General features: G+C 40.1%; 1 protein-coding gene across 2 annotated transcripts in view; it reads left to right on the top strand.

Moving 5' to 3' along the window:
- The window catches only part of DNAAF9 (dynein axonemal assembly factor 9), a 119,034-nt gene that overhangs the window by 19,827 nt on the left and 80,769 nt on the right, over window positions 1–18,438 (top strand). For both annotated transcript variants that reach the window (XM_033094545.1, XM_033094544.1), the window contains exons 4-7: window positions 1,655–1,779; window positions 2,486–2,582; window positions 3,442–3,548; window positions 10,523–10,600. In XM_033094545.1, the coding sequence (XP_032950436.1) occupies window positions 1,655–1,779; window positions 2,486–2,582; window positions 3,442–3,548; window positions 10,523–10,600 (407 nt within the window). The remainder of the gene's footprint in view (window positions 1–1,654; window positions 1,780–2,485; window positions 2,583–3,441; window positions 3,549–10,522; window positions 10,601–18,438) is intronic.

Here is an 18,438-nt window from a genome sequence, read left to right as displayed (position 1 = left end):
CACAATGCATGCTTATGAAATGAGCATTTTCTTCCAAATTAATAAATTTCGTCTTTTAAATTGGAGTAGTTAGGAAGCTGAGATCATCATTTTTTTGCTTCTACATCTCGGTCTCTAATTATATGAGAGGAAAAGAGGCCAACACGAAGGATTTTTTTTTGAAAAGAAACTTTTAAAATAATTTTTCTGTGTTCATCCAATTCTCTTATGCTTGCTTCTTTTACCTGACTATGTACTCTGTTACACTTCGTTAATAGTATGACATCAGTCCCGTGAGACCCTGAGTGCTAAATTAGGTTTAGTAGTTACTGCAGTGTTTCTTTTATTGGATTCTTTGCGGTATGTTACACATTAGTGTAGAGTACAGTCTACACCGGAAGCCCTCAGGCTCTCCAAGTGTCATCCAACTCTTTATTCCTCAGCAGAGCATTTATGTATGATTCAGGGCAGGGCTCTTTTTAGCGGGTCTGTGTGTGGAAGACCGTTGCATGAGAGGGGGGCCCCTTTCCCACCCCTTGCCACCTTTTGACTCCAGAGCTCATCTTAGAGTCAACGGTGAAGAGGCTGCTCCACACTGTTCCCTTGGACGCCTTGGGTCTGACTAAGTGGAATTCAGAGTGGCTTGAAAGGCCACCACCATAATGGAGCTTTATTAAGAGGCTACCCAGCTGCATGGTCAGCTGTAGTCAGTGTTCCTGTTTTTGTACATTATGGTCTGTCACACTGTGACTGTGTTGGCATTGCCCTAAACCTGCGGCCTCAGATGCTCCCTGCCCCCATGCTTCTCTCTCACCTCCAGCCAACTCCTCCAGCAACGTCCCTAGCATCCTGTTGTTAGAGAGAGGTCTAATGCTCTGCGTTATCAGGAGCCATGGAATGGAGCCTCTGCTTTTCTTCTGGAAGTGTCACTATTCAAACTGCTTTAATCGTCCTACCCCATTCTATAGCTCGTCTGTTAGTTTATCTGGATTTATTTGCATTCTTGGGATTCTTTATTTATTACTAACATCGATGGCTATTCCTTAATAGCCTTAATAGTGAGCTGCTGATCTATTTATAGAAACCCTGTCCACTATCTCTACTTCCTTCCTCCCTGCCTTTCCTGTGTAGAGTTCACTCCCTTACACAGTAACCCTTCCCGAAGCTGATAGGCGATGCCCTCGGGCCCATGAATGCCTTGAGCCAGATGAGCCAACAGCCAAGAGCTTTAGGCACTGAAGTCTGCAAGAGAACCAGTCAGTGGCTATATTTGGTGCTTTAGGCTACTGAGTTTCCATTTAGAATTTATCTCTGCAGGGAAGTACACATCCGAGTTTGGTACTACAGATTTCACTGTGTTGCACTTTGCAAAACACCCTGAAGGCTGTTCTTTTGACTTGGTCTGTGCCTGCATAGCCATCACCAGAGGGCGGCAGTGGTGGGAGCATCTCATGAGGACAAGGAAATCCTTGCTGTATACACTTGAGTGTTCTACAGTCACTTTGAAGCACATGGCGTAATTAAAGAATTTTCAGTTGAGAGTTTTGTTACATTGTCTTTGGAGTAGTTTTAATGGTTTTACTAACTATAGTAAATATCTAAAGAAAATATCTAAAGAAAATGCCTTTGAAAATCTTGTTTCAATTTTGTTTGTTTGTTGTGTTGTTTTTTGCAGATGTAATTATATTGATTAAATCAGACAGTGTCCATCTGTACTGTAATCCCGTGAACTATCGCTATCTCTTACCCTACGTGGCACATTGGAGAAATCTGCATTTTCACTGCATGACCGAAAATGAGGTGAGGAGAAAACATAGAATAGGCACTTAAAGACACTCTAAGAATACTGTTTTAGGAAAGTGTAGATCTGAAACAGGAGGACCCTAAAAAAGTCAAATTGCAGCATGTGGTTACACGAAAAAGGTTATTTGTTTTAATGGAACTTTTCATATTTCATTATGAGGCTACCTTACAGATGAGATACATGCCTGAAGGAAACAAATGGGGTTCTTCAAATTGAGACCCACTGGTAGGCTTGTGAACCTGCCTTCCTGCCTGCTTCATTACCGACGTGCACACGTTCTCTTAGGGGACTAGTGCCTGTGTACTGTACTGTCCCAGGAGAATTTGATAAGCTTTGTGACATTTCTGTGTTTGAATTTCTTGGTGTCTGTTTCTGTTTCCCTTTGGGTCCATTTCAAGGGTTTGGCTGGAAATCAAGTTGAGATTTGAAATTTAGAATTTCATGGAAATTGTGACCTGATATGGGTCAAGTTTTATCTCTTGCATTTAGGAGTCCATTTTAAGTTGATTTGTATGTGATGTGAGGTAAGGGAATGACAATGTTTCTGACCAGCAAATATGAAATGTTGGCTTTGGAAATACCCTCCTGGGTGCAGTCTTCTATAAATGTCATTTGGGACAACTCTAATGAAATGCAGAGAATATATGAGACTTTGTGTGATGTCTCGTCAGAGCCTGCTTTTCTTTCAATTTCCCTCTTTAGTATGAAGATGAGGAAGCTGCAGAAGAATTTAAAATTGCCAGCTTTGTGGACATGGTTCGAGACTGTAGTAAAATTGGCGTTCCTTACAGCTCCCAAGGTGAGTTTCTGGCAGTGAGCCATTTTACATTTTTACCTTGCTTGGATGGCGTGTAAATCACGTGTCCCTACTTCTCCTTTAAGTGGAGGCATTCAATTGGGAAACCTATTGATTTTCACTAAAGGCAGCAGCTCAAGCGGAAAGAAATTTGGGATCTTTCCTATGCAAGCTTGTGTTCATAACCGAAGTTTCTGCAGCAACACAGCAGGCCACCTACAGTCAGATAGAAGAACTGATAAGAGGTTACCACAGTTGTCATGTGTGGATGTGTGGCCTCTTGGTAATAATAAATAGTAATTAGGCAGCTGTTAATAATATACTGACAGTGAGGTTCAAAAATGTGTAAAAGAAATATACGAAAAAATCAAGTTTAACAGTGCTTATTATGTCTTATTTTTTAAAAACTTGCACATTGAAGCTATTGTTCTAAAAAAGGAAAGTTTTTGATTTGGTAATTTTCCCTTGAGGAAGTTGGTTTGCTGTGTTTCTTACAGTAGAGGAGCCAAGTTTGGGTCTGTTAATAATTATATCCACTAAGCGAGGCAAGTCAGCTGTAATAGGCCACTTATTTATTCATTTATTTATTTACTCACTTATAAAACCAGAATGTGAAAACATACTATAGAGAAGTCTGAATTTATGTAACTCGCTTATGGTTTGAATTTTCCTTGGCTTTCATTTTCATTTCATTTCATTTCTTGTCTTAATGTCTAAGCACTTTATCTGTTTCAATTTTATTTTGCTAGATGAGGCTGTGGTGACCTTGTGAGAAATGATGCCTGTAACCACATTAGATCAGGTTTAGACTGTTATATCCAGGATGGTATTTGATACATGTTGTTGTATTTGATTCCTCTAGGTCACTTGCAGATATTTGATATGTTTGTAGTGGAGAAGTGGCCAATTGTACAGGCTTTTGCACTTGAGGGCATTGGAGGGGATGGATTTTTTACCATGAAATACGAGGTATGTATGAAGAGCAGCACGCCTGGTGTTTATGAAGAGCCCACAGTGTGGGCGTGCATCATCATAACACTCTGAAAACCTGGCAATGACCTGCCAAAGGCATGGAGCAGGTTAAAAGACTTGAAATGATAAATAGTTGCCCTTTAAGGCTAGTCCCCAAACTGAGCTCCTGTGTTCTTTCCTCTTGGAGTTCTTCTGTTCTTCCTCACCACTCCCTGTTCTGACTTCCTTGTTCTTCTCGTCTATTCCTTTAGCATCCTAGGCTGACTCTTGTGTTGTTATACATTTGTCATATACCCCCCTCTCACCCAGCCCTGGTCTCTGGACTGGAAGCTCCTTGAGAATCAAGTCTTTTTGTTGTTTTTGTTGTTGTTCGTATCTCAGAAATTCGTATAATTTGGGAACTATTCAAGAGCAATGACAGGGACAGTGCAGAATTTTGTGTAAGTGCTCTGTACCAGAGGGATGAAAGGGGGTTAGCTCTTGTGGTAAGAACAGTATCTTTTAGTTGAGTATTCTTCGTATCTAGGAAATGACCAATAAATGCTTGTTAAGTGGATTAATGAATAAGCCTGGGAGAGGAGGGTCATCCAGAGTCCACGTCAGGGAGGATGGCCTGGTAGGTTAGTAGCACCACCACAGGCATCTGTATGCCTCCCAAGGATCCCCACTGAGATGACCTGCCCCCAGCATAGGACCCATGGAGAGGGAGCGTTGACATGCTAGAAATGGAGACATACTATTAGGAATAGAGTAAGTGGGACCTTTGGAAGGCCCAGGACTAATTCCTACCCTCCTTCTGAGAAGTAGCAGTGTCCCTAGATAATGAATGGAGGTTTACCTGGCAGACTCTGTAATGTAGAAGAGCATAGGCTGTAGAGCTGAAGAGAAGCACACCATTCATCTCCACTGTTTCTGCTCCCACCCGCAGTATTCTCACATGGACTACAAGTAGCAGAGAAGGCTGTGGAATCTGCTGCTGATAGGAAGGAATGCTCTCTAATTGAGAAGAGTAGGGGCTGAAAGGAAGGCAGACCGTAGGAGGTAGATAACGAGAGAAAGCTTAACATTTTTAGTAATAATGATATTTATTTTTAATTGTATAAACTAGGCATTCATGGAGTGCCTCCCATGTACCAGGCCCTGTTCTAAGCACTTTATATGAATTTATATGACTATAAGAAAGTCACCCTCTGAAGTTGGTATTATTACCATCCCTGTTTTACGGAGAGGTTAAAAGAACTTCCCAAAGTCACAGAGCTAGTAGCTGGTGAGTGGAAGGGCTGGGGCCTAGTTCAGAGAGTCTGGCTTCAGAGCCTGTGCTCCTAACTCCTGGGCTGCCACTAGGTTAGCATTGAAAAGCAGTGTACTAGGAGGCTGCGCGACTCATGCAGCCTAAATGAGGCAGGCTTCTCGACTCCCGCCTTAAGGTGCATCACACCATGAAGTCACAACCCAAAGGACTAAATCCCCTTCCAAAAAACCTTTACAATACAGTGTTGATCTTTAGTGTAGGGTGGTGTTTTTAGAGGGTAGGATGTGCAATAGAAGGAAACAGCACACATCATATAGTAAGAACAGGTAAGGTGGAACGGGAGGTGGGCCAGGAAGGGCAGGGGCTATGGGACAGGATCTCAAGATCTCTTTCTCCAGATTGTGCTCCTCTCTGTAGCTACTGATTTTCGTCTTCTCAAATACTTTCCTTTGTCTCCATATCATTCCCCACCACCAGCACCCCCACTGTCAGTTCTCTCCATTACCCTGTCCTTTAAGGGATGGAACAGTTTAGCTGACTGATCAACTCTGCATTATACTCTCTACTCCACTCTGATTCACATACCAAGGGCCTGATAGAAAGGTTCTTGCCACCTTGGAAGGCTAAGAGAAAGAGGAGTACACGTACTTATAACTTAATTTTTTAAACTTCTGTTTTTTTGCATGGCCATACCCAGAAGAAAGTTATTAATTTAGAGGATGTTTTGTCCCTGGTGTGGTAGGTGCCAGCATGAAAAAAGAAGCCAGACCCACATAGCATTTACTTGGTAGTTAGGCTGGGCCAAGCTGTTACGGATATAGAGAACTCTTTCTTCCTGGGAAGCAGTATATGGAAGTTCCTTTGTTAGGGCTTCCCTGCCTCCATCTTCTTTCTTATTCTCCAGCTGCTGGAACTGTGATCTGGTAATGTAAAATTACATCAACTAGCTCCCCAAGGGGAGGATTCTAATACCAAGCTTCTGAATAAGGAGAGTAACCGTACAGCAAGCATTCATTCACCTTTTTTTATAGACAAATATAAGATCTTCATATTGAAAGTTAAAATAAGACTTATAAAAAAATTAGAAAAATATAAGAAAGAGACCATGGCATATTGGATACAGGGATAGAGCAGCATGATTTTTAAAAAGATTTCTCTAGGAAATAATATAAAAATTGAGAAAAATAATTCCTCTTGTATTTTTCAAGAATGGAGTTTGTAAAAATAGAAATGAGATACGGTAGGTAGAGCAAACAAATTAAAAAGGGAGGTGGATGACATAAGGAAAGATTATAATAAGTCTCAAAATTGGATAGTAGAATTAAAATTTGCATTTAAAAAGAAATCAAATTCACTACCCCCCCACACACATAATCTAATCAGTTGACATACTTGAAAAGGTGTTCCAGAATACAGAAGAAGGGGCCAGGTAGATTAAATCAATGAGGAAGATGAAATGGAAATTGGTGATATTGAAAATGAAGGAATTAATTGAAAGTCGTTATGTAATAGTCTATGCCTCCACCCCACCACCACCATCCTCCAAGTGACAGGCAACCAATTGCCACTTCTACCCTAGGAAAACAAGGAACAAGGATGAGTGGATGGGAGTTCTCCAAAGAAATTGAAAAACAAGACAAAGAGAACTCATTGGTTCGTGTAGCTTTTGTTGCCTGGAGTAAAGCTCTCCACATTTTGACATTTAGAATATAAGTGGGTAGGGATCCTGAAATAACAGCCTCCTTCCTGCCTGTCTGCAGTCCCTAAAAAAAACTTCCTGGTAGTTGATTAGCTCTGCTGAGAGCATAAAAGCTTCCAATCAGCCTGTCCGTTTGAAAATGTAAGCAGGCCACCAAAGAGTACCAGACATTTCACTTGATACCTACAACTTAAAAGAAAAATATTTTTTTGAAAAAAGGATCTTTTGAATAAGACCCAAAGATAATTTAAGATACAGAGGAATACTCAAGACACAAAACTCTCCTTGGGATGCCCAGAGAAATGTAAGATTTTTGACAACCATAGAACAAGTGTTATATGTTGTGATGAATGAATGTAAGGAAAATAAGAGCTCTGGAAAGTTACATTGATAAAATCAGTAGAGGAGTTAGAAGGTAAAGTTTTGAAATGTAGAAGAATAAAATCAAGGAGATAGTAAATATGAGAAAAAAGTTAAGACATGAAGAACTCATCTAAGAAATCTGATACCCAACAAGTAGAAATTCCAGAAAGAGAGAGCAGAGATATCAAAAGGGAGAACATTTTTTTTTAAAACAATAAACATTTCCAGTGTAAAGAGAAACACTTAAATTAGATCACTTAGCAACTGTGAATGGGAAGAAAAAGTCTTAAATCTATCGATGCCTTTTTTGAACACTAAAGATAAAAGAATATAATAAGAAGCTTCCAGGGGTGGCCAATTGGCTCAGTTGGTTAGAGCTCAGTGCTCATAACACCAAGGTCGCTGGTTCGATTCCCACATGGTCCAGTGAACTGCGCCCTCCACAACTAGATTGAAAACAGTGACTTGACTTGGAGCTGATGGGTCCTGGAAAATAACACTGTTCCCCAATATTCCCCAATAAAAATTAAAAAAAGAAAAAAACTTCCAGAAATAAAAAGAAAAAACTAAGTCACCTACAGAGTAAGACAACAGGAACTAGATTCCTCTCCTCCAAACAAAACAAATAACAGACAAACATACACCAAACAAAAGATGTGAAGCAGTGGTTTCAAGACACTAGATGTCAGGTAATGAGAAATAGTGATTCCCCGAAAGATAGACATGAATCACTGCTTTCAGAAAATTTCCAGGCTATGAAACAGAGCGGGGGTACCCAGGTAGAGCCCAGTGCACTTCCAGAATTGAGAGTAGGCAGCTGAGAGTCTGGTGAGACCAAGGAAGCTGGAGTAATAAAGAAGAAAGAGTTGCCCAGAGGCAAAACTCCCAAGATCTACCAAGATTCCCCTGTCCCCGATTCATTTCAAGTGTTCAACAGAGTATTGATCAATGCATTCATGCATGAGGTAACTACTGAAGGTGGAGGGGGGAAAAATACATCTGTAAGTATTCAAGAACAGTGCCTGATGCATGCTGAGAGATGTGAGTGCCTGGCCACACCAGTTAGATTGGTAAAACACATAATTCACAGAGCATGGGGTAGAATCGTCAGGAGGGTTTGACTCGTTAGTGGGAAATAATCAGCCCTAAGCTGAGCACTGCTCTAGACCTTCTGAACAAATCATAATAGCAAGACCTAAAAAGAATCAAATTGTTTGCATGTTACTTAACTGCATACCAGAACAAAGCACAAAAATACTCATAGGAATACAAAAATACCTAGCACCCAACAAAGTAAAACTCACTATGACTGGCATCCAAAGATTATCTGGTTTACAAAGAAGCAGGAAAATATGACTGATAATGTAATCAAATTGACCCAAAATTGACAGAAATATTAGAAGTAGCAGACAAGGACATTAAAACAGTTATTTTGATTGTATCCCATATGTTCAAGAAGCTAAAGAAAAGATTGAACATGTTAGACAGAAAATATAAAGACCGAAACTGAACTTCTCAAGATGAAAATTACAATATCTAAAATAAAAAATATGTCGGATGGCATTAACAGAAGGTTAAACACTGCATAAGAAAAGATTAGTGAATTTGAAGCCATAGCAATAGAAACCATCCAAGAAGAAGCACAGAGAGAATAAAGAATCCAAAAGAATGGAAAGAGCATCAGTGATAAATCAGCTGTGAGGAAAGTATAAAGACATTTTAATAATCAAAATTTGCCTCCCATTAATCTTTCTTAGAAAGCTATTGAAGGATGTGCTCCAGCAAACAAGGGAGTTAAGAAAGACGAGATAAGTGAGGAGATAAGAAAGAGGAGATAAGATAAGGAGATGATGGAACCAGATCTATCATCTGTGAGCTCCAGGATGATAGCAAAGAGAAGTCTCAAAGTGAAAGTGGTGGTTGGGCAGCAAGTTTACATAACAGATCAGATGAAGCAAGAAGAAAAAAGAATTGATAGATTATCTGATATGTTTAAGCCAGGGTTCTTAATTGGGATGATTTTGCTACCCTTCCCCACTCCACCCCCCAAGACATTTCGCAATGTTTGGAAATACTTTTGGTTTGCCTGTGCGGGGGTGGGGGTGGTGCTGCTGCTAAGCCCCCTACAGTGCCCTCACAACAAAGAAATATCTGGCTCAAAATGACAATAGAATTGCTGTTGAGAAACCCTAGTGTAAGTATACTAGTAAATTGGGTGGGGGAATTGGAAAAAAATTCAGAATTGAGTTTTTTAAATTTTTTTATTTACACAAGTGAAAAAAGTGAAGCTATTGGTAGCTCTAGGAAAAACAAAATTTGTTTAAGAAAGCAAATAGTATAGTATGTACTTGGCCTGCAATAAATAAAATACATATGGTCTTAATATTATAAACAGTAATTACTGGTATAACCAAAAAAGTCATTATGATATTAGATAATGCTAGGCTGTGTCTGTGTGTGTATAGAAAAAGAGTGGGGATGGGCGTATTGCTATAAGTCAATACTTAATTTCTAAATTGATAAATCAAGAAATAGTTGGGTGGCCGGTTAGCTCAGTTGGTTACAACGTGGTGCTGGTAGCACCAAGGTTGCCGGTTCGATCCCCACAGGGGCCACTGTGAACTGTGCCCTCCTTAAAAAAAAAAATAGTGACACACGTATATTATAACAAAATATGAAGGTAACTACCAGAAAAAAATGTTAAAAGACAATGTTAAAAGTGGCAGCCTGAGGGGTGAGACTGGTGGAGGTTTGTGAAAGGTTGGAGGAAGAGATTAAAATTTTTTAATAACAAGCCTTTAGTACTATTTGATTTTTTTTTTTTTAAGATTTTATTGGGGAAGGGGAACAGGACTTTATTGGGTGAACAGTGTGTACTTCCAGGACTTTTTTTCCAAGTCAAGTTGTCCTTTCAATCTTAGTTGTGGAGGGTGCCATTCAGCTTCAAGTTGTTGTCCTTTCGGTCTTAGTTGTGGAGGGCGCAGCTCAGCTCCAGGTCCAGTTGCTGTTGCTAGTTGCAGGGGGCGCAGCCTACCATCCCTTGAGGGAGTCGAACCAGCAACCTTGTGGTGAGAGGAGGCGCTCCAACCAACTGAGCCATCTGGGAGCTCAGCAGCAGCTCAGCTCAAGGTGCCGTGTTCAATCTTAGTTGCAGGGGGCGGGGCCCACCATCCCTTGCAGGATTCGAGGAATTGAACTGGCAACCTTGTTGTTGAGAGCCCACTGGCCCATGTGGGAATCGAACCGGCAGCCTTCTGTGTTAGGAGCATGGAGCTCTAACCGCCTGAGCCACCGGGCCGGCCCCAGTACTATTTGATTTTTTTAAAACCTCGGGCATGTATTGTTTTAATTAAAAATTATTTTAAAGGCAAAAAGTAAAATATATATGTATATATGTATGTATATGTATATAAATATAAATGCCCATCATTGCAGATATGCAAAAAGTGTACCAAAGTTTCTGAAAAGATAGTTTCCTTGAATGGGGCAGTATTTATTAATTTGTATAGGTTCTAATATAATTGATAAAAATTTTATTTAATATTCTAATCACTGAGTTTTCACTAAGGTAGTCATTTCTGAATGTCAAAAAATAATTTAGATTATCCTAATGATATTGACTCTCAATTATTTCAATTTTTTGCCCTTGTGTTGCAGTTGCAGGATGTGAGTTTGAATCTATGGAATGTCTACAGCAAGATGGATCCTATGTCTCTGGAGAGTTTGCTTTCAGAAGTAAGGAGCCAAACTGTATTTAATGTATATAAATATTACAGCTAGCCCAATTATCCACTAATGGTATTTAACTTGAAGAAATGCAAGATGTACTTTAGTTTGCTTTAGTCAAAGAAATTGCAGTTTCTTCTCTGATTGTTGTCTTGAACTCCTTGGGAGTGGAAGGGGACCTGGAAAAGTGATATTACCTCTTCCACTTTGAGGAAACCTCACCTGAGGTCAGACCAAGGTCACCTGCCTGGTCCAGGGTTTAGGTTTTCACCTAAAGACATTCTTTCTGTTGTGCTGACTTTAGAAAAAAAATACAGAGGGTGTCTTTTTGCACTCTTTCTCTGGCATGAAAAGATTAAAAAGATAGGGTATGGCGTAAAGGAATCAAGGATTAGAGCAGGGGTCAGCAAACTTTTTCTCCAAAAAACTGCATAGTAATGTTTTAGGGTTTGTGTGCCCAACTACTCAACAATGCCGCTGTGGCCTGAGAGCAGCCGCAGACAATGCTTAAACACATGGGTGTGTTTGCGTTCCAAAGAAGCTACAAAAATAAGTGACCTGCCTACAGACCATAATTTGCTAACTCCTGGATTAGAGGGTCAGGCGTTAATATTTCATATGAACTTTGAAGGAGAAATTCAGGATGGGCAGAGCAATTTGCAATGAGGAGCACTAAACAAAACTAAGGAATAGGTAGGTACTTGGGTTAAACAGCTCAGTAGTGTCTCTTAGTGGTGATGGGTAGATAGGCAGAGGGAAAGAATAGCTCGTAGCCTTTTATTGGGGTTAGCCATGATCTCAAGATCCAACAAAGATAACTCATAAAGGTTACACACCAGTCTCAAACATAATGCCTGTATTTTAAGTAAAATAATAGCAAACAGAACCCAGAACCATGTTAAAAGAATATTCTGTGATGAGGGTGGGTTTATTAAGGGTTCAGTATTTACATTAATATCAGGAAATGTATTAATGTAATCACTGTACTAATTTTTCTTCTTGGAGCCATTTGTAATGTTACTCCATACATGCCAAAAAAGCATTTGATAGAAGTGAACATCCGTTCTGTTTAAACATTTCTAATAAAATAGAAATCTAAAAGAAAAATCTGAACTTACTGTTCTTTGAAAAGACCTCATCATCATCATCAGCCCATGGTTCGCCTAATTATGGAAAAAGTGAAAATGCAAGAATTTATAGCATTAAGAGTGTAATAAGAACGACAAGGAAAATTTCACCACAGTTAAAGAAGAGAAATAAGTAGTTTAGGAGTTTGTGCAGGTGTCCGAGTCCCGTGTTCCACTTGCGTGCAGTGCCCTGAATGAGAGGACACTGTAGGTAGGTCATACATGGAGGCTAGACATAGCATTGCAGTTTTGAGGACATTACAAGCTTCTCTGGAGTCAGTGAAGAGGGACCACTCAGGAGATCACCTTTAATTGCATCTGGAGCAACAGTGACATGTAACTGAAAAAGCAGCAGTGGTGATCACCATGGACTGTAGACCAGGTACTATCCTGGTTATCTGACTTCCCGTGAGCTTGGTATTCGTAGATGATACAAAGAAGTGGAAGGAAGCCCTTTTAGTACCTGATAGTGGACTTCTCATCTATCTGGAAGAGTAAAGACTCAGAGCTATATTTAATTTAACTTAGAAAGAATAAAGTAAGATGGTATTTCTTGTACCAAAATGTGGTTGAGCACACTACACTGTGGAGAGTTCTTACGAATCAATAAGAAAAATACAGCAGTGAGAACTGGGGGACAACAGGAATTGGCTGTTCACAAAATAAGAAATAAAAATGGCCATGATTTTCCCTTCCTAGTTAGGGATATAGAAAGTGGAAAGAAATCATAGCTGTCACCCTAACAACCAAAACAATCTGACTAAGCAACAAAATGATGGTTTAAAAATAAAACCATTACTAAGCTGAAGATGCAAAGAAAACTAAAAGAACTCAGTTCCTGAAAACGTAGGGCTCTTCATAGGATGCTGTTCTCATTTCTGTTGGAGCAGCAGAAGGAAGAGGAATCCATCATAGACAGAAATAAGCAGAAATCAGCTGACCTTTTAAAGAGCTTTCAATGGCTCTGTGTGGGTGAGTCAGCACCTACCCATAAACTCCATCCCATAGGTCTTCACAGATGCACAGGGTTATACACCAAAGGCTAGGGCCCAGGCAGGAAAGCTGAGAACCATCCCCCCTAAGGCACTTGACACTCAGCTGTCATCTGGATTGGTGCACAGCTGAGAGAAACCCTTTGGAGGTATTTTACGTAAAGTATAAGCAGCTGCCCTTGTAAGGCTGAAGGTAAGACAGCAAGACAGAGAGGTGTGTCCCTACATAGACAGAGCCAAGGGGACTGGAGAGCAAAGAGAACTTCTTAGCAACTCCAAAAACCGGTAGCCAGCTTGTAAAGCAGGGAGAGATGGTCCATGATTCAGAAAGCTTGTGGTTCAGCTTTCTGAGATTTCCAGAATCTTACCAGTGCTATGAGCAAATTCTTGATTGAAGTTCACACCCCATCAAAATATTTGAATTTAGTGATGAATTAAATCAAACTACAAATGCAGTAAGACCCAGACCTAGATCAATTACATATCAGATTAACTTAGACCCCTACTCTAGGGGCCTAACAAAGAAAGGGTGTACCCTTTCCTAGAGGTAAATATTACTTACTTCAGTTTTTTTATACAAATGTGTAGCATATGGTTTAAAAAAATTATGAAACATGGAGAAGCAAGAAAATTTGATCTGTGGTTAAGAAAGGAAACAAAGTAGACCCAGATGTTGGAATTAAGCAATGGGGAATTTAAATAACTACTAAAACTGCTAAAGAATATGGAAGAAAGGGGGACAACATATGAAGGGGTAAGAAGTTTCATCAGAGACCTGAAAGCTATGAAAAGAACCAAATGGAAATGCTACAAATTAAAAAAAGAAAAGAAAAGAAAACCTACAAATAGAATATACTGTATCAGAAATGAAGAATTGATCAGGTTGGCAAGCTAGACACCAATGAAGATAAGTCAATAGAAAGTTTCTATACTGAAGGACAAAAAGACAAAGAGCAAGGGGAGTGGAACAGAGCATCTAGTATCTGTCAAATATTATCAGATAGTCTAACATAGTATAATTGGAGTCTCCGAAGGAGAATAGTGGGAAAAGGGGAAATTTGAGTTGATAATGTCCAAGAACTTTCCAAATTGATGAAATGCATCAATCCACAGATCCAAGAAGCTCAGCAAACCCCAAGTAGGATAAAATAAATATGTATAAAAATGACTCTAAATTTGTGCAGCGATCTCTTGTGGTGAGTCTAGAAATGTTAATAAAATCTAAATCCAACAATCAAAGGAAATTAAAATGCAATTCCTGTCATTACTTGTGTCTCTAGTAGAAAATTATTATAAAGGGAGCCAATCTGTATTGGGAGCCAATACCCTTTATTGGTATTATAAAGGGTGTATCCATATTAGTTCTTAAAATCTACTTTTTTTTTTCCTTCTCCCTTCTCTTGCTCTGCTGCTTCATAGCCTCCAAACTTCTCTAAAACCCCATTTTCTCTCCATCAGTCAAATACTTTTTCTGTTCACATGTATTTTTCCCTTTGCCAAGACCTGTAATCTTGCAGCTAGAATTGGCATGTAGGCTTTAATTCCCATTGGCCAAACACTGCTGGCAGCTCTTTGATGGCGGAGAACCTACAGCTTCATGCTTCTTGGTCAGATACCACTGAGGAAGAATGCAGACTCCTCTGAGATTTGATTTAGAAAGATGTTCAAAGTATATTTGGTGAGAAAAGTAAAAAAGCAGAGTATATTTCCATCTTTGTGAAACAATTTGTGTTTCTGTGTCTTAGAAACTTCAAGTAGTAGTCTTACTGGTCATTTTAATTATTTTACTTATTTTCCTTTTCTCATTTTTATTACATTATGCAATTTTTAAAAACACTTTTAAATATTGAAATTAAGTTTCTTTTCCCCCTTTGAGCCACCTGTGAGCAGCCACTGCCAATGCCTGCCTAGGGCCAAGAGTTCTTTCTGAAGTTCAGCATTCTTTCCTTACTGGCCAAAGGCCAAGGCACACTGGCATGTTTCTTGGAGTTTTCAGACCTTTGCTGTTTATCTGACCTTGATATCTATCTGGGCTTGTCTCCTGGATTTGGCCTGGAAGAGTCTGAGTAGATAGACTTTCCCTTCTTTATCATCAGATCTAACTGACCAGTTCCACGTACATACACAGTATCCATTTCCACAAATGCACTGTTTGTGCTGTGGAGAAGTTGAAGAATAGTGTGTCTGGTGGAAAGCACACAGGCTCTGGGTATCTCTTACCTAGGTATAGTTCTACTTTTGTTGCTTGTTAGTGTTGCATCCTCAGGCAGGTCACTTTACTGTCCAGTGCCTTAGTCTCCTCATCTATAAAGTGGGCATAGAGAAGTATACAAGGATGTTAGGAAGATTTAAATATATAGACATATATAAATATATAAAATAATATATAACAAATATTTTATATATACATATATAAAACATTTCTATTATATTAAATATATATGAATATTTCATATATAATGCTAGTGTTTTTAGTATGAAAATTCATTGCATTTTCCACTTTAGTCATAGCATGGAGCTGAAAGCAGTATTTAACAGTTCATTGTACCTTATTCTATAATTCATACTGACACATCCACCTCCCTCAGGGAAGTTTTGTTGGAGCAAAGTGCCTGTCTTCTTCTGCGTGTCTCCCAAAGCACACAGTGTTTTTTGCCTAGAAGATAGCCAGTGAATGGCTACCACTCAACTGTGTAACTCTGCTTCGTGTTACAGACAAACCAAGATGGCTCTCACCATGCACACCATTTAAATGGAGACATACGTTCTGAGCTTGTTTCTAAATACAATTGCAAAACAAAATAAAATGTGTTCTGTATGAATAACTATATATTTTTTTTTCTAAGCCTCACAAAGTGAAGCATTCTAGTATAGCCTAAGAGATGGGACAGAACCAAGCAGGAGAGGCACCGACCCACACTGGGCTGGACAGCCTTAGATGTGGCTTCCATGAGGCCAGTCGTGCATTATGGATGTCTGAGAGAGAGAGCAAATATCAGGAAATCAAGGGGAAGGCCCAGATATTTTCAGTCAAGTCAGGCTGGCTGACAGTAGAAGCAGAGAAATTGAGAAGTACTGTAGACATCTAGTGTGCAAGGCCTGGTCATAAGGACTGTATACAGGTTATTTCATTTAATTCTTAATGATGTCTCTGTAAGGTAGATAGTAGTCATCCCATTACACACATAAGGCATTTGAGACTCAGAGAGGTTAATTTCCTTGCCCACGGTTACACAGCCAGTAAGAAGCAGAGCAAAAGTTCCAGGACAGGTCTTCCTGAACCCAAACATATTTTCAGTGCTAAGTTGTAGCAGCCAGCTGGGAGTGGGGCGTGGATCTGGGACCAGAAGAGTTGGACAGACGTTGAAGGTCTGTGGTCAGAGTGTTAGTTGGAAGAGTGGGGAGTGTACTTCTCTCCAGAGTCCAGGAGGACATGTGGGAGTAACCCAGTGCCAACGTGGGAAGACTGTCCTGGACGTAGAATCAGAGCCACTAATTTGCATTGGGTCAGGCTCTTAAACCAGAAGGTCTTGTTTACCAGGCCGAGTCACAGAGGTGGTATGGCAAGGCCGTCTGACCCAGGCAATTGTAGACTACCGGTTATAAGTAGGTGTTTGTATATGTAAAATACATCTGTAAAAATAGGATGAGATAATATTTCCCCCAAATGATTTTTACTCTGTATTATGTGAGTTTTCCGTAATGAATTACTTGTTTTTGTTTTAAAGACTTTATAATAAAATAACACAGACTCAGAAAACAACCTAAAACTAAGGTATAACCTAATGATTACTATAAAGCAAAGCAACAGAACCTTGCTAGTCACCCCAGAAGCAATCTGAGTGCTTTCTGCGAAATCCATCACCACCTTCCTCCTCCTCCAAGAATAACACTCATGAATTCTATGGTAATCACCTTCTTACTGGTTTTTGCAGTTTTATCATCCAAATGTGCTTTCATAAACACATAGTTTAGCTTTGCCTGCGTGTGTGTGTGTCTACACACTACACACACACACACAGGCAAAAATCAGGGATAAATGATTTTTTTATCCCACGTTACATATAAAACATTCAGAAAACAATATCAGCACTGTCACCTACGTGATTACTGAAAGTTTTAGATATATGTGTATAATTTATCTGTAATATACATATGTGTATTCATATATATATATACACACACTGTACATCAATAAAATACAGATCATCAGGGCAGCAAGTAGTGAAGCCACTTAAGAAAGTTGTTTACTGAGTATTCCCAGCAGAGGACATTGTGCTTTAAGCCTAGGGCCAGAAGTAGAGTCAGTGTGTGGCTAATACAGAGTCCACAGGTCTGAGTAGTTGTGTATCCTCGCCTGGAAGAGAAGAATGGAGGAGAGCATAGATCTGGCCAGGCAGTGTTAGTGCAGCAAACAGGTTGCCTGCTGTGAGCAAGTTACTAGGCTGGGTGCCCAATATACATATACTTACACAGTGTGAGGTGGGTAGTCAAGAGTACAAGCCATCAGCAACTTCAAAATAAGGACAAAGATGTTACTTGAATATACAAAGATGTTACTTGAATATCTTTTTTTTTTTAAAGATTTTACTGGGGAAGATGAACAGGACTTTATTGGGGAACAGTGTGAACTTCCAGGACTTTTTTCCAAGTCAAGTTGTTGTCCTTTCAGTCTTAGTTGTGGAGGGCGCAGCTCAGCTCCAGGTCCAGTTGCCGTTGCTAGTTGCAGGGGACACAGCCCACCATCCCTTGTGGGAGTCGATCTGGCAACCTTGTGGTTGAGAGCCTGCACTCCAACCAACTGAGCCATCCGGGAGGCAGCTCAGCTCAAGGTGCGGTATTCAATCTTAGTTGCAGGGGGTGGAGCCCACCATCCCTTGCGGGACTTGAGGAGTTGAACCAGCAACCTTGTGGTTGAGAGCCCACTGGCCCATGTGGGAATCGAACGGCAGCCTTCGGAGTTAGGAGCATGGAGCTCTAACCGCCTGAGCCACCCTGCCGGCCCCTGAATATCTTAATCAAGTAATAGCTGGTGTTTCTTGATTAACTGAAAATGAAAAGCCAGGAGCACAAAGCAATGTGTGGTTGTTGGGAACACCAGTGAGTTCTGAGAGGAGGCTGAAAAACGGCTGGGATAGGAGAAGGAGGCAGGCTGTGCGTAGAAGAGAGTCAACTCGGAAAGGTGCAGAGTTCCTCATTTAACCTTGGCCACTAGAAGGAGGGCATGAGGGAGGAGAGGGCTCTGGGCCACCCCTGGCCCTACTGAACTTCTAACGAAAGTCAACTCATTTGTCCTTGAACAAAGCTTCACTGTGGTGACCCTTTAGGCAGTAGATGTCATACCATCCTTTAGGTAGCCTCATATGTAACTCCCTTTCTCCAACAAGGGTTGCTAAAGTAAGGAAGGCACTGGGGGCCATTACTGTTCTTTTTTAAAAAGCTTTATTAGAGTACAATTTATATGCCATAAAATACACCCATTTTAAATGTGCAATTCAATGATTTTTAGTAAATGTACAAAATTTAGCATCCATCACAATTGAATTTTAGAACATTTTATGAACCCACAAAGTTCCATTGTGCTCACTAGCAGTCAGTCTCCATTCCCACTGCCAGCCTCTTGCAAACCACTAAGCTCCTTTTTATAGAAAATAGGTTCATCCACGTGGGTTCATCCACGTGGGTTCATCCACGCGGTAGCATGTTACCACCTCTTAAAACAACATAT

The sequence above is a fragment of the Rhinolophus ferrumequinum genome, chromosome 23, assembly GCF_004115265.2.
Source record: "Rhinolophus ferrumequinum isolate MPI-CBG mRhiFer1 chromosome 23, mRhiFer1_v1.p, whole genome shotgun sequence".
In the NCBI taxonomy this organism is placed as follows: Eukaryota; Metazoa; Chordata; class Mammalia; order Chiroptera; family Rhinolophidae; genus Rhinolophus; species Rhinolophus ferrumequinum.
This window is presented reverse-complemented; position numbering and strand designations above follow the sequence as displayed.